General features: G+C 43.9%; 1 protein-coding gene across 1 annotated transcript in view; it reads right to left on the bottom strand.

Annotated features, from left to right (window-relative positions):
* The window catches only part of Ddah1 (dimethylarginine dimethylaminohydrolase 1), a 133,207-nt gene that overhangs the window by 15,275 nt on the left and 92,354 nt on the right, over positions 1 to 25,578 (bottom strand). The window contains exons 2-4 of the mRNA XM_021157907.1: positions 25,321 to 25,420; positions 19,137 to 19,210; positions 18,191 to 18,310 (exon numbers count right to left, since the gene is read on the bottom strand). Of these exons, the coding sequence (XP_021013566.1) occupies positions 18,191 to 18,310; positions 19,137 to 19,210; positions 25,321 to 25,420 (294 nt within the window). The remainder of the gene's footprint in view (positions 1 to 18,190; positions 18,311 to 19,136; positions 19,211 to 25,320; positions 25,421 to 25,578) is intronic.

Raw genomic sequence — 25,578 nt, 5'->3', positions numbered from 1 at the left:
TGAGAGAGAATGAAAGCAAACTTCAAAGTTCAAGTATGGACACCGTTTACTTTCTTAACCTTCTATTTGTGTGCGCACCATGTGTGTGTGCACGCGCATGCATGAGTGTGTACACATTTTATAAGTGTATATACACCTCTGTGTCCTCATGGTGGGAGCCAGAGGTGGATGTTGGGACTGTTTTCCTATTGTTCTCCATTTAATTCTTGAGACAAGGTCTTGCACTCAACCTATCAGGCTTGCCTATCAGGCTGGACCCTAGACTCTGTGTGTCTCCACTCCTTCCAGTACTGGGCTATGGGCATGCATGACACACACACATGCCTGGGTACTGGCTATGGAACTCAGGTCTTCATAGCTGCATGGCAACCAGCTTGCCCACTGATCCTTTACCCATTCCACCTCCGACTTTTCTAGTCCATCCTCAAACGGGTAAGATCCCCCTGCAGGACACTGACTGTGATTTCGGAAAGCAGCTACTATCACATCCTTTGCAAGCAACTCAAATCCCTACTAAGCTAAGTATCTCTGACTAATGAGGAAAGATGCCTTATCATCTCTTTTCACGCTTCCCCAACCCCGAATGGGGTTGAGAGCTACCTAGGTGCTCAGATCTCAAATGAGAGGAATAGACTTGCTTTCTGAGTCTGGCCTTCCGCAGCACTCAGACAGAGAATGAGGAAGAGATATTTGGAACACCTGGGAAAGTGATTTCATTGTATAGAGCACCAAGAATAAAGCCCTCGAGACACAGGCAGGATTTGAAATGTCTCAGGCCTGCTTCCCAGAGGCTCAGAGTGAAGAGTCTGGGTGAAGACTGCACTGGGAGACTGCAGAGTCAGCCCCGGAGCCCAGGCTGTGATGTATGTTTCACCTGCTTGCTTTGGTTTGTGAACAGCAGTTACGTGGCCAGGGAGTTGTGGCATGTCATAGGCAAATGCTTTCTAGACCTGGCTGTACAACGGAATCATCTGGCGAGCTCTGGACACCACCGATGCCTGGGCCCCAACTACACGGATTTCTATTATTATGACTACTTGGAAGGTTAAAAAAAAATCATGATTTCTTTTTCTTTTTTTCTATACTGGGAATTGAACCCAAGGTCTTCATCATGCTATGGCATATGCTCTATAGCTATACTAGAACCTCAGTCCTAAGACATCTTTTGAACCTTTCTGCAGTGCTAGGGAATGCAGATTTTTATTCTAATGGACAATGGACTCATTTAAAACTCAAGGTTCATTTAATGAGATGGAAGGGTGGAGCCTGGAGATTAGTTATGACGAACTGATTTAATGAGAAACATTTTTTTCCTAACTCTTACTATGCTTGCCTGTTTGTATACTGGTATGAGTTGATTGTGAGCATGTGTGAGTGTGTGCAAGTGTGTTAGTGTGTGTGTGTGTGTGTGTGTGTGTGCGTGTGTGTGTGTGTGTGTGTGTGTGTATAAGCGTGTGTGTTAAGCACTGAACTCAGGGCCTTGCCCACTGAAAGCCCATTTTTACCACTGGGCTACCCTGGAGGCTGGCACTACATACTTTGATCTTTGCCTCATTCCTGAAAGCTTCAGGGAGACTTTTCATGTGGGGCTCATGGTAACACCTGATTCATGGTGCGCATTTAATCTATATCTGTTAAATAAAGCATGATTTTTAAGAGAACACTTCAGTATTTTGCCAACTCCTAAATTCCTCCCCCAAGTCTCCTGCTGCACAGCTCCCTGGAAGACACTCAGTCAGAGCTAAGGCCTCAGCTGGCACCTTACCCTTCTGTGTAATCACGCTGGTCGGGGGATCTCTGATGTCAGTCGGCTCTGGATGCATTCCCTGCGCCCTGCTCATCCTCCCTGACAAATTCCAGGGATGGGGACCAACCTCCTATTCAAAGAGCAATTTCCTTCCTCCCTACACTATTCCTGCAGGTAACCTGGGTCTGTCTGTTGTCAGTCTGCAGGACTCCAGAGCTGGAGAGGAAGGCAGACTCTTTAAAGCAAGGGTCTGCCTCCATGCCTGGAGTAAGAACTCGCTGCACAGTCATGTATGTCAACATGCAGACACTATCAACCCCAAGAAGGGTACAAGATGGACAACAGCATTTCCCATTTAAAAAACAACAAAAATAAACAAAAAGCGGGGCACTTCAGAGAAAAGATGGCACTTCATTCACAAGCATCTCTGTTTCTTTAATCCAGGAAAGAGTCAGAACATGGTCCAAAAATGGAGTCCTTCGAGGGAATTTCTGAGCGCTTGTGAGAAGACTCCAAGAAACCAAGACAGGAGCCTTGTGACTTCAGTTTCTTTAAAACCACGGAACTGTTCTTGGATTATGCTTTTGTGCCTCTCCCGGGACTTCCGGTGACTCATCAGGACTGGGCATTGTTATTTTTGTTTGTGTGCACTATGTGCCATGTGCAGCTTGCCCTCGTGTCTGTACAACTTTCTCATGTGACTCATCTCAACCCTCAGAGCATTAACTGTCCGATGCTCTGAATAAAGTTAGCTATGGCAAGAGACTTTAGTCTGCCTCATTTATCGGCTCTATTCTCCCAGGTCCCTCTGCCAGTTACAGCGGTAAACGGGGAGCGACACTACTAGGGCTCCTTCTAGAAATGTCTACAGGTATTGTTCTGGGACATCGGTTCTCAACCGGTGGGTCTCAGCCCCTTCAGGAGTCGCACATCAGATATCTTACATATAAGATATTTATGTTATGATCCATAACAGTAGCAAAATTACAGTTGAGAAGTAGCAGAAATAATTTATGCTTGAGGGGTCTCCATGACAGGAGGGTCACAGCATTAGAAAGGATGGAAACCACTGCTTTTGATGAACTGCACTCAGTCACTCAGTGTGATATCCCTCCATGGCTTTAGGAGGAACTTTCCCCTGACATACAAAGATGTAGCGGTTTCCTGTAGAAATGCTCATCTCCTCTAGCCTGCAAAGGCTCAAGCAGGAACTAGCATTTGGTGAACCCTAGACACATCTAGTGATCCGGAGAGTGGGGTCTGTGGTCCAGCCAGGCTCAGAGCTCCATCTTAGTCTTGCCAAATCAGGATTTCTCACAGTGAACCCCAGAACGTGGCGTGGTATGCAATTTCAATGTGTGCACTCTGTAATCTGTGAGTTCGTGGCCTGTGAGCACCACTCACAGATTAGGCCACATTAGAGTAGGCTTATCACCATACTTAAAACTGGACAATAACACTCCTAATAGCAATGAAACAAATGGCTGGAAGATATAAGAAAATTATAATTCCTTCAGCACCTTCATTTAATTCTGATTTGATTTTGATCTCTGTATCTGTGAGTCACCTCAGGGTATGTATGTGGTCACAGCTTTGAAGTTGGTCCTACTGCATGGAAGATAAAGGGGAGCGGCTAGGCCACCGATCTCTAAAGCAACCCCCTGTTTTGTTTTGTTTTCTTCAAGTCAGGGTTTCTCTATGTAGCCTTGACTGTCCTGGAACTCAGTCTGTAGACCAGGCTGGCTTTGAACTCACAGATGCCCCCACCTCTGCCTCCCGAGGGCTGGGATGAAAGGCAAGCACCACCACTGTAGCTCAAAGCTATCTTTAGTAGCTTGAGAAAATGCTGTAAGAAATACAGTAACCCAACGCAGTTCAACAACGCAGGGTCCGTAACATAGCAACAAGGTTGAGAAATATCCTTAAAGATGGCCAGACTAAGAAGGCCTGTTGAAAGATGAGATGAGAGAAGGAAATGATTACTGAGAGCAGTGGGGTGTTTTGCAGGAGTGTGGCAGCAGCGGGAGGAAGCCCTCCGCAGGGACCGGAGAAGAAGAGCTCACAGTCTAAACACCCGCTCTGACTTAGCGTCTGCATTTTACCATGTGCCTTACTTATGTGCAGCCAAGACACAGGGCGCCCATCAACACCAAAGGCATTTAACACATGTGACTTCCTCAGAGGATCAGTAACCCAAAACTCAACCTTCGTCCTTCCAACTCAACTGACACATTTCCTAATCCCTTCCACAGCAGAGGTGCTGCTGCTGGTGTGGCTGGAGGATCAGTGAACTCGGGGGAGGGGTGAGATGAGGTGGGGGAGGGATGGAGTGGGGTGTGTGTGTCACAGGGGCCACGCTGTGATGACGTATTAGCGAAGCTCATGATGCAGGAGCTGTACTTTTGATTATTTTTTAATCTTCTGCCAAATCAATTAGGTCAAGAAAACAAACTGGAGGCTGGTAGAGGTCGAAGATATGCTGAGATATTTTGGGGGGGAGGGATGGGCTGACTGTGGGTAAATGCAAACTGAAAAGAGATAGAAAACAGTGAAGGCAGAGATGCCACAATTGGACAAACGCTGACCCCAGTTGCTGCCAATGGAAACTGAGATGGAAGCCAGCCCTTTTAGTGTCTTACAGGCTTAGACTCTGGCTGTCCTCCAGAGCAGCTGTCCTCTGGACATGTCTGAGTACCACTCGGTTCCCAAAACATGAATCTAGGTCAGTGAAATGCAGCAAGGTATTTTTGCCCAGTGATTTCTGATGGTTTGTTCCTTTGGAGGCCATAGAGGACTGGGAAGGTCTGAAGTCTTCCAGATCCCCCCAAGGTCGGCGGCCCATTTCCTCAGATCAGCTAGCTCAGCACTGGTCTCTCCTTCAGAGTCCTCAGTCACCCCTCTCCCTGGCCTCTCCTCCTTCACTGTTCTGCCCATTCTCATTGTTTCCCTTCTCATTCATTCCCAAAAGATGGCATCTAACTAGATTATGACGGTTAATCATTATTTCTGTTGAATCGTTATTGTATGGCATCTTTCTGATAGACCACACTCTCATTTTACCTTATCCTAAAAAACACTTTGGGCTGCTGGTTCATTCCCATAACCCCAGCATTCAGAAGGCCGAGGGAGAAGTCCAGCCTCAGCTGAAGACTGAGTTCCTTGTCAAAAGACCAAACACCAAACACACACACACACACACACACACACACACACACACACACACACACAGACACACACACTTTGCAGCTCTCCACAGATTGTAGGTGTTGAGGTTTGGCCTGTAGCTATGTATTGTAATGCAAAATTCTGTACCAGAAGGTCAAGGCCTATGAGTGAATTCTTCAACAAGCTTTTGTTGTTCAAACCCTGTTCCTTAATTTAAAACTATTGGTTAAGTAAAATTGGCTACAGCCAATTACTGGAGGGATTAGAGGGAGGTGGTTTTGGGTGACCTGGTGAGGGAGAAGCAGGGAGAGAGGAGAGACCACAAGGAGAGGGAGGAAGGCACCATGAGAGGAGAGGCATCGTGAGCACAGGGGCAGGAGACACAGCAAGTATTTGGGGAAGACGGCTGACCAGTAGGGAGGTAGCCAGGCCAGCTGTCAGAAAAGCAGATTAGGGTTCACCCCCCAGTAACTGTCAAAGCCAAATAAACCAGCATTGTCCGAGCTAGTCGGGGATCAGCTTAAGTTGGTTGTACTACAGCAGGTAAGAAAACAACCCAATTCCTGGGGCCTAGAAGGACAGTACCACATTAGGTGAGGCAGTGGGCCTTCTCTGAGGTAATCCTTATTGGTTGCTTTGTTGTTACACGGATGCTATTTTCTCGTAGGTAGCGGTGCACCCTCACGTGTAATTCAGCTCCGCTGCACATGCCCACGGCATTGAGTACACGGCAGTTACCTTGCCCGGCCATCATGGAGTTCCCAGCAGGAAAGAATGATGCTCCAATTTCCTAGCGAGACTGATTCAACTTTTTTTTTTTTTCCAAGAATAGACTGAGTACAGGACATGGGGTCACATGGGGAGAGCTGGAGGCACAGCCAGGATGACAATCCATGAATTTAGATGTTAGGTTCTCTGCTTTGCTCTCAGAGCTGGCTTGACTCTGTGGGCAATCACGCTGTTTGAGTCAAATCAACATAGGATCATTTAAAAAAATCTCCTTTTCTATCAGAGTGTCTTGAAATGTCACTTGTCCCACAAAAACTTCATACATCAAGCCTGAGCCCTGCTGTTAGGTAGCGTGTGTGTTTGTGTGTGTGTGTTTGGGGAGGAGCACAGAAATATAGAAATATGAGTCATAGGCGAGCTTCCTGTTCTCAGAAAAATGATCACATTCGTGAGTTTTGGTAAAATGAGATATTTTAAGAAGGAATTTCAGCATGTCAGATGGATGGAAGAGCTGGAATCTAAATGATTTCCCAGTGAGGTATTATATTTCAAGTCCAGGTCATTTTGGATTTTAGGCAGCAATTAAGTTGAGGATTTCTAGACTCCCATGGCTTTTGTTTGATGCACGTTTTTGTTTCTCTATTCTGCACCCATTTTACCCCTGGGAGCCATGCGGAACTGGCTTCCTCAGTTAAGAAAGTCAACAAAGAACTTCATGTGGGATTCTAAGGTAGGTGCCTGGGAGGTTGCTCATATCCTTGAACCAAAAGTTCTTAACTTGGTTTCTGGTGGAGGCTGCTGGGATCTCTGCTAGACCTAAATCCCCAGAACTGGCCAATGCAATGAGTTCTCAGAAAGGCCTTCAGGTGATTTGTAAGCCATCTCTCTGGCTAGGGACTGCTATTTTGGTGTAACTTTCTGACTTTTTCATTTTGTGAGACTTGGATTGCAAAGCCCCGTGTGAGGGCATGCGTCTGAGGGCTGAGGGATGCCCAGATTTCCCCACAGTATCCGACAGAGTCAGCACAGTGCTTCTGATACATTATACACTTTTATACAGTGCATAATGGACATGCGGAACAATGCTTATAACATTCCTTCTCCCCTCCACCCCCTGACATTTTCCTGAAAGCCCAGAAGAGAAGAATGTGTGCCTCAGTAGTCCCTTCCTCCCACTTGGCCATGTTTTCCTTCTTGCCTTGGTCTTCTGACCTCACAGCTTCAGATTATTTATTGCCTTCTCTCACCAAAGCATTTGATTTTGGCCACCCCAGCCTCGCTGGCACACAGCACTGGGAATAACTGTCAGATACAGTAACTGCTGCCAAGAATTGCACACACAGTTGGTATAACAAGGAGGCAGCCTGTTTAGTGTTTTAATTTCTTAATACAGGCACAGTAGACTGAAAGATGCTACTGTTTTGTGAACATACCTGGAATGGGTGAGCAGTTTATTAAACCGCAATGGGATTGTCAGCGACCTAAATGGAAGGCTGGCTACCCTCTATAATGCACTGGGACAAGCGCAGAGACAATGTCTTTATTTTTGCACTGCAGTCTCTCTGTTGATACGAGTGCATTTTTTGCTTGTTCTTTGGCTTTGCTATTGTTGTAGTGTTCCTACAGGAAATTCCAGACGGTGAAAAAAAACATGTACAATCCAAACACATTCAGGGTTTTTCCACCTTCATTGTTTTTAAAATATGGCTACCTATAAAATCACATGGACATTTTTGGACATGAAAGGTAACGGGGGAGCTGAGTCAGAACAAGAGGAAACGCAGCCTGAGAGACCTGTATTACACAGCTGGTCATTCAGAGAGAAACAAGCTGTGTGCAATGCAATTCAAACGAGCTGCGAAGCAGCCCTCGTCTTCACTCTAGGAATCTTAGATGTGCACACTCTTATTTCAGGAAGTATAGCAGAAGCCAGAAGCCGAAAAGACGTTTCCAATTGAAGCATTCCGGAATCGCTTAATTTGAAATTTCAAGCCTATTGGAATTCCACTTACTATACTCCAGCTCATTTACAAGACAAAGATATGAAGAATGCAGTGAGAATCTCATAATTCTTCCTACTTTTAATATAATAATTTGCTATAATACAAAAGAACAAACTACTTTCCCATCTCTCTGGCTTTAGAGAACAGAATTACCAATAAAAAGGAGGAAAACTTTAACTGTCCCTAGGAGAAGATAACTCCATGAGGAGGCTGAGAATACTCCTCGAGCTGCCCGGCCAGCCGATGGCAGAGCCCATCAACAGGCCAGCCGATGGCGGAGCCCATCAACAGGCCAGCCTTGCATGTGTTTCTAGTTGGGTGAGCACCTTCCTCACTGACTAGTTTGCAGAGGGTTTAAACTAAACTAAGAGTTTAACGTGGGGGTTTGAATAAGAATGTCCTCCACAGACTCAGATATTTGAACTCTTGGTCTCCAGCTGATGGCACACTTTGGGGAGATTCAGGAGGTGGGGCTTTGAGAGCTAAAACCTCCATGCACTTTCTGTTTGTTCTCTACTTCATGCTTGCAGCTCAAGATGTGAGTTCTCAGCTTCCTGCTCCAGCCACCATGCCTGCTGCTTGCTTCTATGCCTCTTCACCTGGGTGGACTCGTATCCCTCTGCAACTGAAACCCGTCCACCCCCTTTGTACAGTTTTCTTCCTTCCCTTCCCTTTGTTCTATTTTCTTCCTCCCTTCCCAGCTGACTGGAGGACTGACTGCTATACCAAGGAGATTAAGTTAGAATTATTGCACGTCTCTCCTGAGGGCAGATATTAAACACTGTCCTCCTGTGACAAATAGCATGTAATTAATCCAGGCTCGTGCATGGAGAGGAAAGTGATTGATCTTAGATGGAACTGAAAAAAAAAAAACCAAAAACGAAAAATCAAAAACCAGGGTAAGAGATGGTACAAAATTAATTTTTCAGTCTTCCATCATGAAAAAAACCCAACAAGCTAGCCCGAGAGAGGTGTGGGCCACGGGGAGGAAGGAGTACGGCTATAGGAGGTGGACCTAGGTACAGCTGCAAGCGAATCACAGTTCACTTCCAATCGCAGATGTCCCTCTGTAACACATGTAGACATCACTCTTGCTAAGGTCAATACTTCCCACTTGGGCCAACAAGATGACTTTACTTATTAGTTGCTTTTCTTGCAGCTGCGATCAAATGTTTGGTGAAAAGCAACTTATTTAGAAGAAGGATTTATTTTGGTTCAAGCTTGAGGAGAAGGCATATTGGAGTTTATGGTGTGTATTGGTGGGGGACTTGTGGCTAGGACCCCTCCTATCTTGGTTGCCAGGAGGCAGCAGGTGAGCTGAGAACAGCCAGGCTGTAAACTTTAAGCACCTACCTCACCACGGCCCAATTCTTCAGCCAGGCTTTATCTTCTGACAGTTCTACAACCTCCAATAATAGCACCGTGAGCAAACAACCAAGCGTTCAAACAGAGCCTGCGGGGACACATTCAGCTGCTAACATGAACTAAACACAAGACTAAAGGCCAGCATCTGATGCCTTCTTGTGTCTGTTACTCTGACAGACACATTGTCTGTCTCATTGTCTTAGCCTTGCAGACACTGTGGACTGCAAGAGAAGAACCACACACTTCAGAGCATCCCTCACATGAGAGCAACTCTCCATGAAGCTGTGTAGGCTGCTCCTAAAATGGCAGTAACTATTTCCAGAGGACCCCTTTGTCCCCGAAATCAAGGGCTGGCTTGGATCATCTTGCTGAGATGGAGTTCAGACATCAGGAAGCCCACACTTAGATTAACACTGCTGAACACACTTAGATCCAGGCAGGGTACTTATGCAGGCTTCTCGCTTCAATGGGGATTTAAGCCTAAATCTCACATGAGTCCCCCAAACATGGACTTGGGGTCACCAGCTCCTTTTATTTTTCTTCCCAGAGTGGCCATGTCTACTAAATCTGTTTCTTATTCTTATCATCTCTTTAAATGGCCTGCAGAGATAGGTGACAGACCTAGCTTCTTGAGTGCTGGCTTTTGTCCTAAAAAAGGACATTGCATTTCTCTTAAACTTTAAATCTAGTTTCACATTAAATTGGGCCTCTAGGCCATGACTCCTACCCACTCTGTAATGTAGACACTTTGCTGTTTGGCCCGTGAATGTATAAATAGAGGAGTGGGGTATGTGTTCTTTGGAGCTGGCTCATTTTGCTCCATTATGTGTGTGATCAGGAGTTCTAAGCACGGTGCAGGGAGTTCTCTACTCAGTGAGAAGGCAGATATTCTTCTAGAAGGTACTAATAGGAGCTATGCCTGGCCGGCAGTTAGCCGGCCCTACATTATTCCCTTGATAGTAAGAGAGCCAGGGTTAAGGTGGAAGTTGGCCAAGGGCTAAAAGGAATGTTAGAACCATGGGAGAAAACTAGAGAAACTAGTGTTTCTGGGATCAGATTTGGTGTTGTACCTTTAAGAATCTATTCAAATCAACCTAACTTCTAGTGCCTTGGGGACAGACTAGTATATGTTCAATAATGTGTTCTTTGCCTTTCCTTCCCCACATTAGTATTGCAGAGTAAAGTACCTTGGGATTTTTAGCTGAGTTGCTAAGATCTTTCTACATGGATGATTTCATTTAAGTATACAACACACACACACACACACACACACACACACACACACACACACACACACACACACACACAGAGAAATGTGTTACTGTTTGCTAGCTACTTAGATACAGGATGTCGGAAGGGCACTGAGACTGGACTCCATTTCTTGAAGCAGCTTGCAAAACAAAGGGTTGGGAAAGTAGAACTTTAATTACTGTTAGAACAGGACCTGTATTATCTCCGGCTCTAGAAGGAGACATGACATCCAGAAATTCCCGGAAGGTCATGAATGATAACCGTGGCCCCTCCAGCAGTAGTTTATATGACACTGCCCACCAGATACTTTCCTAGAAAAAAGCTTCACATATAACGCCTTCTTTCTTATACGTCAATCAAAACAAGTCTAAGCAGGTCAAAGCACCCCCGGGAAAAGTGACTGATAGGTCTAGCGACATTCCAGGAAATAATGGAAAGTCTAAAGTGCTGATCACGGCAGCGGCTTCTTTGATTACTGTCTGCTTTTAGCTTTGAGAGAGTGTTCGACTCTACTGAACTTTGCCTATCTCCTACATCATATATGCTTTATGTCTTGTTTGAATTCCTCTAATGAAAATGCAAGGACCAGGAAGATGAGGGGAATCCAGATTAACATCCTGGTGATAGCTTTTGGTGTTCCCGACCAGTTACCATCTTATATTTATGGTAGCAAGTCATTACTTGGATTGATACCACAGGGTTTCTTGTTCCTTTAGGCTGTCAAGTTCCCTTGTAGTTGCATATCTGTGCTGGACTGTGGGATCTCTCTACTTTTCTATTTTGGGGACTATGTGCCCCAGCTCTTTTGTCCTTGCTCCATTTGTGTCTCAGGCATCTGTGCTAACCAAGTTCTACGGCATCCTCAGGCCTGGGTACCAATGCCTGTGCTCTCATGGAATCCTCAGGGCTGAGTACCAATGCCCATACAGCCTCTTCCAAGAGTCTATTTTGTTGTTGCTGTTGTTGTTAGCATAAGACCCTATTATAGCATTCTCTTCCTTGAATTATCTTTTTTTTCTTGTTTGGTTCAGGCTTGAGGTTGATACTATTCTGCTTATCTTCTGTCACCACGATTTCTCCATAAAAACACCACTTTTCTTAGATCACACATTTATTTTGGGGACTCCAATATACTTTCCTTCATTTTAGATTCCTGGGCCCAGTGTAATGGCTTGTTACTAACTTCTGAAATGTCCCCTTTTCCAGTGACAGGATATCACTATCACTGTGTGGTAAAGTTACTGTATTTTTTTCCTGTATTATATTGATGAGGTGACAACAAACCTCAAGTGGTGGGTCCCTTTGCTTTTGCAGATTTTATTTTGCATGGTTTACCAACTGGCACATAACAATTCTTTCATGGCCTGCAGGCGATAATACATTTTGGCTAGGATTTTTGGTCTTTCTTTTGTTTCTTCTCAGCAAGATGTGTAGTTCAGTCTCTCCAGCTCCTTGTGGGAAGAAAGTCCATGCTGTATCTGGGGGGTGCACTCACACTCGCACCATAGCAGGGAGTTCAGGGAAATTTGAAAGAAGGCACATGGCTTCTCTTCGCCAGCCAAGGCAATTCTGAAATGCTATACCTGCTTCCTAGGGTCCCCCACAAAGGGGTGAGTGTTCCCCAATTCTTCACTGGAATTTTAACAGGTGTCAAATGAAAAGAACATCTCCACGAGCCCCCCTGTGTTCCTTCTCTTCCAGATAGGCAGCTGCCCTTTAGTTCCTTTCAATTTCTCTCTCTGATGTATCATTCATAATTGGAACAAACCTGATCCCCAAACTTTAATAAGACAAAGGTTTGATTTTTTTCTTTTATAAAAAGACCCATATGGCCACAGAGAGAAAGGAAACAGGTTAAAACATTGAATTAACTTCATCAGTATTTTAAAGTCTTACTATCCTTTGACTTTCTTACATATAATATTTTGCTCACTTTCACTGTCCACTGCTTTCTCTCATTCCCTTCTTAGACCTGCTGAACCTCTTCTCCATAGCATGCTCCCTTCTTGTCTTCAGGCCTTGCTCTTTTGTGAGCCACTGAGGTTAATGTGGCTTGCCTGCATGGGCATGTAAGGGAGTTATCTACTGGAGCCTGCATGGGGCAACTTAATAGTGGCTACGTAACCAAAGGAAGTCATCCCTCAGCCCCAGCCACCACTAACTGCCAGCCCTGGGGGCTAATGAGCTCCTTCCCAATCATGACGGAATGATGATAGGTGCCATCTTATTCAGGTAGTCTTTGTGCTGTGAGTCTGTGAGCGCAGTGGCCATGCCTTGTCCAGAAGGCAGTGTTTTTCCATATTCATCTACAATTTCTTTCACAAACAACTGGGCAGAAGCTTTATATAAACTTCGGTTGCTTTACCACAAGTCCTAGATTTATTCTAATCACGTAACTTGGATAAAAAAATAAAAACCCTTATAAATAAGGTTGAACATCTAGACTTCTGGTTTTTGTTTGTTTGGTTTTTTGTTGTTGTTTTCTTTTTGAGACAGGGTTTCTCTGTGTAGTCCTGGAAGTTCTGGAACTCACTCTGTAGACCAGGCTGGCCTCAAACTCAGAGATCCACCTGCCTCTGCCTCGAAAGTGCTGGGATTAAAGGCGTGTGCCACCACTGCCTGACATAAATAAGATCGAATACCTTCAAATAAGAGATACTCTCTTCCTGATAAACTGGAAGAAATAAAGCCTTTAGCAACATCCCCACCTACTGGAAATGTAATCCAGTGCATCCGCATGCCCCGTATCCACATTCCTTTATTAATAAAATTATATGTGATTTCCTTTGCTTGGATGAGCCCAGCCTAAGAACATGATATAGAATATGGACATGTTCATGCTCAATGACATTTCTCTATACTTGGCTTCAAGCAGATCAAACAGGATCTGGGTAGTTTCTTTGACAATCTTAAGAACTATGCTGAGGGGTTTTTCAACATCTCTCCCAAATTTATGCGCTTCCTTGGGAGAATGTCAGTGTTACTATGGGCAGACGCAAGTGGTTTTGAGAGAACTAGAATGACTCAACGGGACAACAATGCACAGTGGATTTACACAATCAGTTCCTAATGCCACAGAAGACTTGACCCCTACGATGTAATTACATCATCTAGGATGACATTTGATAATACTGAAGCCAACAAGGCTCTTGCAATACCAAACACTAGAAAACAGGGCCCTCAGGACTAACACATTACTGTGGACTTTGGGTTCCTGGACATGGTCTAATATTTCCCCAGATTTATATGAAAGAGCTTCAGCCCGGATGAGGTACTGTATGGGTGCCCCCCTTTTGTAATCTGGTCTTTTGCTGGACGAGAAACTCAGATTTTAAGTCAATGTATCTCTAGCTTCAGAGCATTTTAACAGGTTATTAAAGAATAGAGATCATAGACACCACTTGATATACCAACAAACCACTTCCCTAACAGTAAAGATGGGAACAAAATAAATTTTACATAAAAGGCCAGCAGGGACAATAAAGAACCCCTCTTTGGACAGGGCTCTTTTCCAGTACTGTTATCTTCTCCTACAGTGATCAAAGGTTGAGAAATTGGCTTCATCTTACCTGTTTAACTTTTATTCTCCTGTCATAACTGTCATCTCAGAGGCTTACTGCCTCCATTTGATAACCTAGGCCTAGTCCTAGAAGCTTCTACCTTCTGTACAATCTTATCTAGGCCTAGAAAGTTTTCAGCCTCTGAGACTTACCCTGAATAAGCTAGCCCCTTTTGATCTCTGGCTGGCTGATTCAACTCAACTGTTATGGCTCAAACTCCTCTCCAAGCTGACTGATTCAATCTAGCTTCTCTTGACTTCTGACTAAATTGCTCCACTTGACCTCAAACTAACTCCAGCAATATGTTCTAATCTTCTGGCTCCTTCTCATTCTATGGCTCATTCTGTCTTTACCTGTGTCTAGCTTGTTTTCTTTTCAACCTCTCTCTGTAAAACTCTCTTGATAAAACTGCCTCCTTCGTTTCTCTTCACTGCTCTCTCTTTCAGTAGCCTTTTTTTTCTCTGTTCTCATGACAGTTGGACATATCCTATTGTGTTAAATCTTCTCTGATTTGTCACTTTGTCTGCCACTCAATTAGACATCACTTTCAAACATGGGTGCTTCCTTCTACAAACTAACTTTACCTTCAGTGTTGGGGATAAAGGTTTAAATATTTTGCAGCTAAAGAGATTAAAGGTGTGTGCTAAGGCTGAGTCACACCACAACAGCTTTTTTTCAGCAAATAACACAATCTCTGGATTCATAGTCTGATCAAATATTTGCAACACTTACTCAAGTTAAACTGTAGAAAGAAGAGGTTACTTCAAACTAAGATCTCAGTTTCACCACAATCTAGATAGCTATGATGTCCATAAACATAACAACCAACTTCATTAACCAAGATTAGATCATAACCCATGGCAAAGCATTTCAAATATAGCAAGACTATTCACAAGACCCTGGGGTCTCAGCTTTAAACTGAATATATAAAGAGAGGTTTCAGATTTGGAAGAAACAGATATTAGAGAGCAGTAATAGATAAGGAAAGCATTTACTATGTGGCACAGGAAGGTACGATTCACTTATGTTTGAATAATTTACTCTTTAAAAAAATGCCCAAGGAACTGTGGCTTCTTTACCAAGACAATAACAGAGACAACAAGGTTGGTGAGGAAAAAAATGGTATTTGGAAACAAACTCACACCTTCCTTGAAACCAGTCAAATTCTGGATACTGGCAAAACCAATCATGTACGTGAACAAGCAAGCAAGCAAGCAAGGAAGCAAGCAAGCAAGCAAGCAAATAGCAGGAAAGTATTGGAGAAAGGGGATACTAGGGAGTTAAGCAGAAAAAAATCTCTGGTTGAAAAGTAATTAGAAAAGGTTTTGATAGAAAAAGAATAGCCTTTGAGCAGGGACAGAGCTTTGATTCTGAGTCTTTCCCAAAGGCTTGTGTATCAGAGGTCTGACCATCGCCTGTGTCATTACAGGGAAGTTGTGGAACTTTTAGGATGTAGGGCCTACTATGGGTAAGTTAGATCACCCCAAGATTGTGCTTTGTGGGAGAGTCTGTGTCCTTAACCCCTTTTGCTCCTACCGCTCCAAATTCTAGAGGTGAGAAGCTATGTTGCACTGTGTGCTCCTTCCACGGTGTTGGCCATGGACTGAAGCCACTAAAACCATGAGACATGAATCCCTTTATGTAGATTTATCTTCGGTATTAGTCACAGCACTAGGAGGCTATTGAACACAGTGGAAAATCAAGGAAAGGAGATCCAAGACCCAGGAAATTAGACCCTTGAGGACTAAGATTCTACTTAAAATATTTATTTCACCCCACCTCAGTATTTCTATCTGCAGTATGGGGAACAAGAGGTCAACAATGCTTCTGCTTTTGTAAATGACATAGTGTTTCTGTCTCTCCTCCTGAATGTCTATACCAGTCTGTGCATCTCCATGTCAACAGGAAGACTTAGCCCTTTATTAATTTTATTGGCAGTTTTATACAGGAACCAAACTGTTCTCAAGTAAATGAGCCTGTCAGGTCACCTGAATGCGAATGTCACTGAGCCCTGTGTCTGACCTCAGACCATCCTCTGTGAGGGAGCGCATTATCCACCAGCTGAGTTTGTCATGCTTTCACTACAAAGTACAAGGACACCTTTTGATGTTAGGAACAAGGCAGGTGGACATTCACCAACTCCACAGGCTCATGGTTTAGATAGTACATTTGCTGATGGAAAATATGATCTCCACAGAATGCCCTTGGAGCTAGCCAGGGCTATTTATAGCTTCTGACACAGAAGGTTTCGGGTGGAGAATGGACATCATTGTTAATACCCAGACAAGCTCTGCAGGAAGGGCTATGAAATCTCCACAGAATGTTCTAAGGACAGAACTTGTCAACATGCAGGGATGGATGAAGGCAAATGGAACACACTCTAAGACACACGACGGGAACTGGGATGCGGACCCACTATTTGCTTGTCTATTTTTGCTAGCTCATCAGTGCTCCTCTTTTCTGGCTTCGAGGTCTTCGTCTTCCTTGAGAAAAGGATTAGCATTTCTGGAAAGAGAAGTGTTGGTCCAGCATCTCTGAAGGAATGATCTTTCTATTCAGAAACGTATAGGTACCCAGACTCTGCACCGTGACAACCGTCTCCTCTTCAGTTTTGAATCACTACATCTTTAGATCTTACCTGACCCAGTCAGAGGCTGGCAGAAGACACTTCATTAGTGTGCCAAGCTGCTCACACCTCATGAACATACTTTGTTCAGTTTCCGTTTATACTACATCACCACTGGGGGTACTCTCTCACTGAATCCCACCCCAACAAAGGCTACTCACTGTTTTGGACCTGATACTCGTCCCATTTCTTCCACAGGGCTTTCTCTGATAGCTATGAGGGAGCTTTCTACTTTCCTTTGGGATTTGAGTAGCTATTAGAATTCTTTCCATATAACTACCCAAATCATATTATCTCTTACTTTGCTGTGTCGGTTTCTCAAGACGGAGTCAGCAACCGCTGAGGCAGTGATCATCAAGCTGTTGGAATTAGGGACCTAGTCTACTCAGAATGGCACAAAAGGCGACTTTTTCTACTTTGTCTAGAAGGGGTTCTTTGTGCTCATTTGCACAAAGGCAAGGAATAAGCCAGCTTAAGTTCCCATTCCCTTATAACCAATTCCAAACACGCGCAGACCAACTCGGCTGTTATGGACAGATACCGCGGTTACTCCCCAAGGAGAAATACCATCTTCCTGGTCCCTCCATAGCACCATTCATCAAATGCTTTCTTTCAAGACATTATCTTTCCTGCACACAGAAAGCTGACACAGTTTTCCAGATGAAGCGAAACAAAAGGCATACTCTAAAGGGAACCAGAGAAAGACACTCTAATACAAACCAAACCGGGGAGATAATTCAGCAACAACTGCTAAAAGCCCTCGATTCAAATGCTGTCAAAGATACAGTTAGGGAAAAAGAAAGGCTGATGGAACTGTAAATTCCACAGTGGGGAATCTGCTCCATCCTTAAGCTGCACCAGGGTTAGATGAGGAAGAAGAAGAAGAAAGACTCAAATGAGCAAAGTAACACCTGGAGTGTCTGGGGGCCACAGCTCATCCTCGTTCTCTGCTTAAGAGGAGTCTCTGGTTTTGTTTGTAGATAAGTCATGCATGTTGGCACGAAGGGCCCCCTCAGAGGAAAGGGCTGCTGTGCCAGACCATTTAGTGCCAGCACTGTGACCTCAGCAAGGCACTCCATCTAGTTTATATGCCAAAGGTAGACAATGCCACCCTACCCCTCACCAGGAATATGTTCAAGCTCCACAAAGGGCCAGACAGGAACAGACTCTAACCTGGGCTCTATTCTTCCAGAGCCTGCAGGTCGTCTCCCATGGTTGAAGCTTCTGACTAGAGATATACTATCCAAGGGGACACATGGCAACAGTGGAAAGCCCTGGCTTCCACGACTCCCACTCTAGGTCTAGCTCCACGACTTGGGAAATGCACACTATTCCTGGGCGTTCCCTAGATTCACCTAGAAAGTCAGGCATTTCCTGTGCTAAAAATTATCATTCTGAATAAAGTGAAGAAGGCAAGTTTTACAGGTTCTTCTGAGCCCCAGCCTTCTGAAAGTCCACTGTGAAGTAGTACACATACGACAAAAGGGTGAGAACATTGTTACAAGCCCTTAACGTGCCAACTCCACTATGTAAGAGAGAGAAAACACTGAAGAGCCCTGGCTAGAAATGATGAATTGGATGTTTAAAGCACAGTTTGTCACTGAAGAGCTCTTTCCACACTCAGGAGTGAGTTCTGGCTCCTTATGAGGTTCAGAGCACACAGAGCGTATCGCAGGTGTCTCGTGTGCCCGTCCATTCTGGACCTGCACAGCCTGCTGCACCCGGAGCACAGTTATATATTTACCTTGAGGGCCTTCTGTGCAGATTCACTGGACCCTATTGCAATCAGGTTGGGTCCGGCCATGCTGCAGAAACTCTTTAAATGCAAAGAATCGGCCACAGGGACTGTAGAGACTGCGTAGTCCTATGCAGACAAACAGAAGGAAACACAAGAGGGTTGTTACTACAGAGTAATTCTCAAGACTGACTAAAAACTCCCTGAATCATGCTTGCTCTCTTGAAGGGTGCCAGCCACAGCGGAGAAAGTAGGGGAAGTGGGGAACCTGACTCACAGGTATTGGGGTTGCCAGTTGAACCAAGAAGGCTTTGTAAGAAGAAAGCAGTTTCCTTCCACAGTTGACTGTGGTACCAGCTTTGCTGGCTGGTTGGCCGGTGGAGCAGGCTACTCTGGGAGGGTTGTTTGCATCCCTTGTGGACACTGGATCAGCCAGAGCTTCACACTCTCATAGGAAACACAGCTTCCTGGATGAGTGTGTGTATGTGTGTGTGTGTCGGTTACTAAGCAGTCTTGTGAACCAGTCTTTTCACGACCAGTAAAGGGGACCTTTAAGGAAGGCATGTGCAATACTTTGCACAGTTTCCAGTACACAGGAAGCACCCAGTAGAGAAGATCCCCCAGATTCTAGTCTGAAAATCACATCTGTATTAGACATATCTGGGTCTCCAGACTTTATTTTTTAAAAGCGACGTTGTCAGAAACGTGTGCTGGTGTTTGTAAGATTATGCTCTTGGAAACTTTCTTGTTCCTGAGAGGGCTCAATGGATCCTAATTATGGAGAAACTTGAATTTAATAGTCTTTAAAACATCTAGTAAATGTACAAATACCAAGAATAATTTTGTAAAGCTGGTGAAATATAAACACAATTACTCATGACATATCGATTCAATGGGGCTATGAATATTTATCAAGCAATTACTCTGAGCCGGGCATAAATGATACTTCACCTACCTTAAAAGTATCAGCCAAGATTTCAGCACCTCGTTGATTTGTCCGTTTGGAAAGGCCCACAAAAAATTCTCTGCCTATAACAGATGTGATGAACACAGTAAGTCAGCGGCCCTGGGGACTGCATTCTGTTTCTTTATCTACAAGCAATGGTCTTCAAGTATCACACGGTTCTCTTCGCCACTGGGGAACTTCCAAAGAGACCCTGTTTCCATTCCAAACAGCAGGTTCAAAAGACTGCCCTTAAATAAGCCTTTCAAATTCAGAGATGGAAATTAGCACAGCAGTTGCTAGGAGCTGGGAGAAGGCATAAATGGGTAGAGGGGTTGGTGAACGGTGATGGAGTTTCCAGCTTGGGAAGATGTCTGGTGATGGAGGATAGTGGCTCCCCAGATGTATAAGAGAACACACTGCCTCTTTACTGTACCCATAACACGGCTGTGAATATTCAACTCAACCCCTATACCTATGCCTCAGGAACACCTTGGAGATGGGGCAGAAGATTTGAGGAGCAGAGAAATGGGATGTCAGTGGGGAGTGATTTCTAGACCCGACAGGAAAATCTAGATTTGACTTATGAAATCTCAACAATGTGGTTACAGGAACCCAGTGTTCTCTTCTGGTTTCCACAGACCCCAGGCAAGCATGTGGCACACAGGCATATACCCCTTACAGGTAAAATAGTTAATAATTAAATAATCCTGGGAGGACCTGGGGAAGGGAAAGGATCTGACCAAAATATATGGTATGAAAAATGAAAGAAAATAACAAAATTTAAAAAAAACCCTAATAATCAAATCTCCTCTCCTTTCCTATTGTATTTCCGTGTGAGACAGCAGGCTTTCCAGCAAATCAATAATCCCATGTTTCCGATTTGGCTGCTGGCTTCCTAGCATCACCCAGCACTTACGATGCTCCTTGACTCCTCGTATTTTCAGTGACTGTCGCTTTCCTGGAGATGGTTAATTTGCTTTTCTCTTTTTCCAGTGGGGTCCATTTACCCACTGCTTCACATGAGCATTCGGCCAATGTGACAAATATTTCAGTTCAAGTGTGTTCAGTGGCGCTGGCCCAGTTCCCCCACTGTGTTTTCTCACTAAGCTTCCGCACAGTGGGTTTTGTCTCCATTGATGCTCAGGCACAGACCCGCTACTTTATGAGGGATGTGCACTTCCATTAGAGTTCTAAAAAGGAAGACACTGACCTACTTGAAATACAGTTCATGAAGGAAACATAGGCTAAATGCTTCCCCTTTCATAGCTACAGTAGGAGCTGGTAGTCTCCAAACTTACAAGAATGACCACATTAAAAATAAATCCACTATTATCTATTAATAAGTCAATGATTAAATCATAATAGAAATTTAGGAAACATTTAGACATAAAGGGTATAAGAAATACTCAGATCAGACAGAGATTCTCTCTGGGTGTGGAGGAGCAGTACCTGGGAGATGGAGGCAGGAGGATTATTAGTTCAAGCTCATTTTTAATTACATAGTGAATCTGAAGCTAGCCTGGGCTACAAGAGACCTTGTCACAAGCAAACAAATGAATAAACAAACAAAAAAAAAGGAAAAAAAAAAGAAAGGGACAGAAAGAAGAAAGATTTTACTAAAGTATTTAGAGGGAAATCTACACTTTATTTTTTTTTAAAGATTTATTTACTTTATGTATATGAGTACACTGTAGCTGTACAGATGGTTGTGAGCCTTCATGTGGTTGTTGGGAATTGAATTTTTAGAACCTCTGCTTGCTCCAGTCAATCCCGTTCACTCAGGTCCATTGGCCCTGCTTGCTCCGGCCCAAAGATTTATTTATTATTATACATAAGAACACTGTACCTGGCTTCAGACTTGCCGGTGGTTGTGAGCCACCATGTGGTTCCTGGGATTTGAACTCAGGACCTTCAGAAGAGCAGTCAGTGCTCTTACCCGCTGAGCCATCTCACCAGCCCCCGAAATCTACACTTTACAGAAGTGTACATTTTAAAATTGATGCCAATTCATTATGTAGGGAAAAATGATAGAGTATAAATAAAGAAATTTAAAAGAAGAAAACAAAGAAGGATAATGGAAACACTTAAGAGAAAGGGTTCACAGAAGCCAATATTTGGTCCTTTGAAAAGATTATTAAAATTGACAAACTTCTGGAGAGGGAGGGAACTGAGAGAGGCCAGCTCGCACATGAGTCACAAATGAAAGGGAGTCTAGCTACAGTTGCTATGTAGTTTGACGAGACATGAAGAGTGATTTTATAGCCACCATTTTGAAAAGGGAGGTAAAAGAGAGAAGATCAGGAGGTGGGACTCACCAAAATGGGCCCAGGAAAGTCTAAGCAGCCACATGAGCATAAAGTAACCAAAGCAGGCTAAACTCTCCCCACTAAGAATGTGCCAAGAGGGGCTGGAGAGATGGCTCAGCGGTTAAGAGCACTGACTGTTCTTATGAAGGACCTGAGTTCAAATCCCAGCAACCACATGGTGGCTTACAACCATCTGTAATGACATCTGACACCCTCTACTGGTGTGTCTGGAGACAGCTACAGTGTACTTACACATAAATAATAAATAAATCTTAACAAAAAAAGAATGTGCCAGGAACTATCATGTACTTGCCTCATCAAGCCGAAGGGATACACGATATAAACCACTGATTTCAGAGAATAGAAAGATACCAGGCTTCCCCCAGTACATTATTCTGAGGGAACTCTAATAGTTTTACCAAAACCAAATGAAACAAAAAAAAAAGAAAGAAAGAAAAGAAAGAAAGAAAGAAAGAAAGAAAGAAAGAAAGAAAGAAAAAGAAAGAAAGAAAGAAAGAGAGAAAGAAAGAAAAAGGCCAAAACAAACAAAACAAAAGCTTGAAACATATTAGCAAACTAAATTCAACACGGTATAGAGAAGTGAATGATAGGTTGTTTTTATCCCTGATTTGCAAGACTGATCAAGTGTCAGAAAGTTGAAGTGAAGGAAAATCAGATAACTATCACCCTGGAGCAGGAGAGGAGTCTATCCAAGTGTGGTGGGCCTTACAGGACATTGCCTATACACGAGCCCAGAAGACACACACAGGAGCAGGCATAGCAGCACTGGAGGCGGTAACAGACAAAAGCCAAGACGCACCACACTGTATACCATCAGCAAAATGAGTAAATGTTTGGTGGTGTATTCTTGTTCATCGAATACTGCTCAGTGTAAAACCTACCAGTTACATCTACCAACTCAGGTCAAAAGTAGAAAAATCACACAAGAATTCACATAGTGGACACTACAGCAATAACAACTTATAAGAACAACATTAAATACAAATACTGAGACAAACTTCAAAGAGAGACCAGGCAAGGATCGACAGGACAGTAAAGAGACCGGCTTCCTGAAGCTGGAGTGGGAAGAACTGAGGACCACATGGGGTTTTTGTGGTCCTGGAGGGATTGTTTTATAAGTGAGGTGGGCCTGCTTTTTTTTTTTAAACTGGTCTTTTATCATATTCATACATATTCATAACTCAGTTATATAAGCCTGTATTTCACAAAATAAATAGATAAAGGGGTAGGTCGATGTTATCTATTTGAGGGAATAAAATGGAAACAAGTTTTTGCCAGTAGCAGTTGGCATGACGGACAGATTTCCCAGCAGGAAGTGGACTGGAGAGTAGCCTTTCTCCTGTCCATTTCCTGATGAATTATTAATGACACGTTGACTCATGGGAAGAAGGAGGCAGAGAGAACGCTGGAAGTGCTTCGGATTCTATTACTTACCTTGCATCGCCCGATCTAGAAACCGAGGGGCTTACTTGCATATATTGGAAATATTTACTTATGGTTCATGAATTTTACACTTAAAAATGTGAAAAATGGCAAATCTTATGTTTTCTCAAGGGAGAAATGGAGGAGACAATGGGGGCTCAAGTGTAGAAATTGAAGGACAGCCTTGGGTGTTAACTCCTTGAACTACCTATCTACCTAGAATAAGGCAGGGTCTCTTGGTCATCACTGCCCAAACCAGGCCAGCCAGCCCCCACGCTTCTGGGAATTCTGTCTCCATTTCTCGCTGTGGACACACTGGGACTACAGACATGTGGTTCTGTTTCTGCCTTTATGTGGGCTCTGGGGAGTAGAGCTCAGATCCTCAGCCTTGAGAGGCAAATGTTTCACTCACCGAGTCATCTCTCCAGGCCCTCAGCTCTGAATAGGATAAGTCTTAAGATATGAACTTAATGAATGAGTAAAGCAAGAGTCAGACAGTATCAGGGCTTAGACTCCCTGTGCAGCAAGGCAAAGACAACTGGCTTTGTGCGCCATGAGAAGAACTCTGGTCAAAGGAAGAGATGCCTGATGTATGGTGGCCCACACTGAGGGACTATCAGGATTAGTGCATGTGAGCTGTTCAGATCTAATAGTAACTCGCTGTAAACACACCGCCTTGTTTGAGCAGTGGTTTGAAGGACATTTGAACCTGTTCATCATAAGTTATATTACTGTAGACATAGGTTCTGGTAAAGAAAGCACTGCATTGTACGGAAGCGTGACTTTACACATCTAGTTCTCACAGAATCCCATTTTGTAGGAGAAAACAGGCCCCTGTTCTGGCCTGTCAAAAAGAGTGAAAGTACTGTCCCCAGGAGGCATGGAGACTGTCCTGAGGGCTCCTCCTGCGGAGAGTCAGACAATGGATGAGCTGCCCCAGGCACAACCAGAGCTGTGGATGCATACCCTCATTGTGTGTTCCGAGAACTCCAGGTACATGTAGCCCAAATCCAGAGGCAGGGCCCTCCCCTGTGTCAGACAACCCAGGCATCACTGGATACTGTTCACAAAAGCCATGGTTTGAATAGTGACCTTCAGAGATGGGCAATACAATGGCTCCAGCCACAGCCATAGGACACCAAGCAAGAGGACACTGAAGTGTCACAGATTAAAACTGCCTCTTCCTCTCTGTCCTCCTTCCCCAGGAATATTTATTGAACTTAAATGTTAGTAAATCAAGGCATTTTCTAAATAACATAGGTCACCATACTATGGATGTGTGTACACACACACACACACACACACACACACATATGGGATTCATCTGCTAGACTCTCAGACTTACTCTCAAGAAGCTTGGTGCTTGTAGCTCACACTTTTTCTCTACTCCTCTAGGACAAATGCCTATATTGGGACCACAATGGTGAAATTCATTGACATTTAGGGGCAAACGAAAATCTCACTATAAATTAGAACCAGAATGTGTTCAAGGATGGAGATTTTATGTAATAATTCATCATCATAAAGAAGTGGAAAGGTTAAATGCTATAACTATTGTTTCTTTAGTAGCAATCATAAATGCATTCTGGTTAGACCAGTAATCGTATTAACATTTATAGTTCATTGAGTTCTGCTGGCACAAAGCCACATCAATTTACTTGAATTCATCTTGCCATCTGGAAATAAATTATTTGTAAATGATGCTAATTTTGAATTAAGAATCTTTTAGTACAAACCCAGTGTGGTGGACTGGATATGCTTGGCCCAGGGAGTGGCAGTATTAGGAGCTGTGGCCTTGTTGGAGAAAGTGTAGCGGTAGGCTTTGAGACCCTTCTCCTAGCTGCCTAGGAGTCTTCTCCTATCTTCTCCTGTTATCACTCTTCTCCTAAAGGTCTTCTGATCAAAATGTAGAACTCTTAGCTCCTTCTGCACTATGCTTGCCTGGAGGCTGCCATGTTCCTGCCTTGGTGATAATGGACTGAACCTCTGAACCTGTAAGCCAGCCCCAATGAAATGTCCTTTATAAGAGTGGCCGTGGTCATGGTATCTCTTCACAGCAATGGAAACCCAAACTAAGACACCAGGTTATGCAATGGAAATACTATCCAACATATAAAGTTAGTTGTAGACAACCATGTTACATATTAATACTATCCCTGTAAAGAATAACACATCATGCATGTGCGTGCTCTGGCGAGGAAGAGCTGCACTGCAAGGAAGCAGGAAACGCATCTAGACGCCGCCGCCCTTATTTCTGAATGGAAGGCCACTCTTTCTTCCTCACTGTGACTTTCTGAACTTTTTAGATCTCTGCGCTTAGCATTTATTTGATGACTAAAGAAACATGTTAATGACACAAGCAAGTATGGGTTGGTATAGGACTAGAAGAACAGGAAGACATCCCCACCACCGGGCACCAGAATAGAAGATCGGTGCACACATACCTGTGAATAGGACATCTCCACCATCCAAGGTTGCATTCTCATCTTTCATCTCTACTATGTTGAGCTGAAGTTTTTCCAAAGCCTCTTTCATCATGTCAACCTGTTGAAAATCACACAGTTCGAATTAATGCTGACTACTTCTCAATGTGAAAACCCAGCTCTGCACAACACCTCAGTACTAAATCAACCTCTCTCCCTCCCTCCCTCTCTCTCCCTCTCCCTCGATACCTCTCCCTCCCTCCCTCCCTCCCTCCCTCC

Source organism: Mus caroli, chromosome 3, assembly GCF_900094665.2.
Source record: "Mus caroli chromosome 3, CAROLI_EIJ_v1.1, whole genome shotgun sequence".
NCBI lineage: Eukaryota > Metazoa > Chordata > Mammalia > Rodentia > Muridae > Mus > Mus caroli.
Note: the sequence above shows the minus strand (reverse complement) of the source record. Positions and strands in the feature narration are given on the sequence as shown.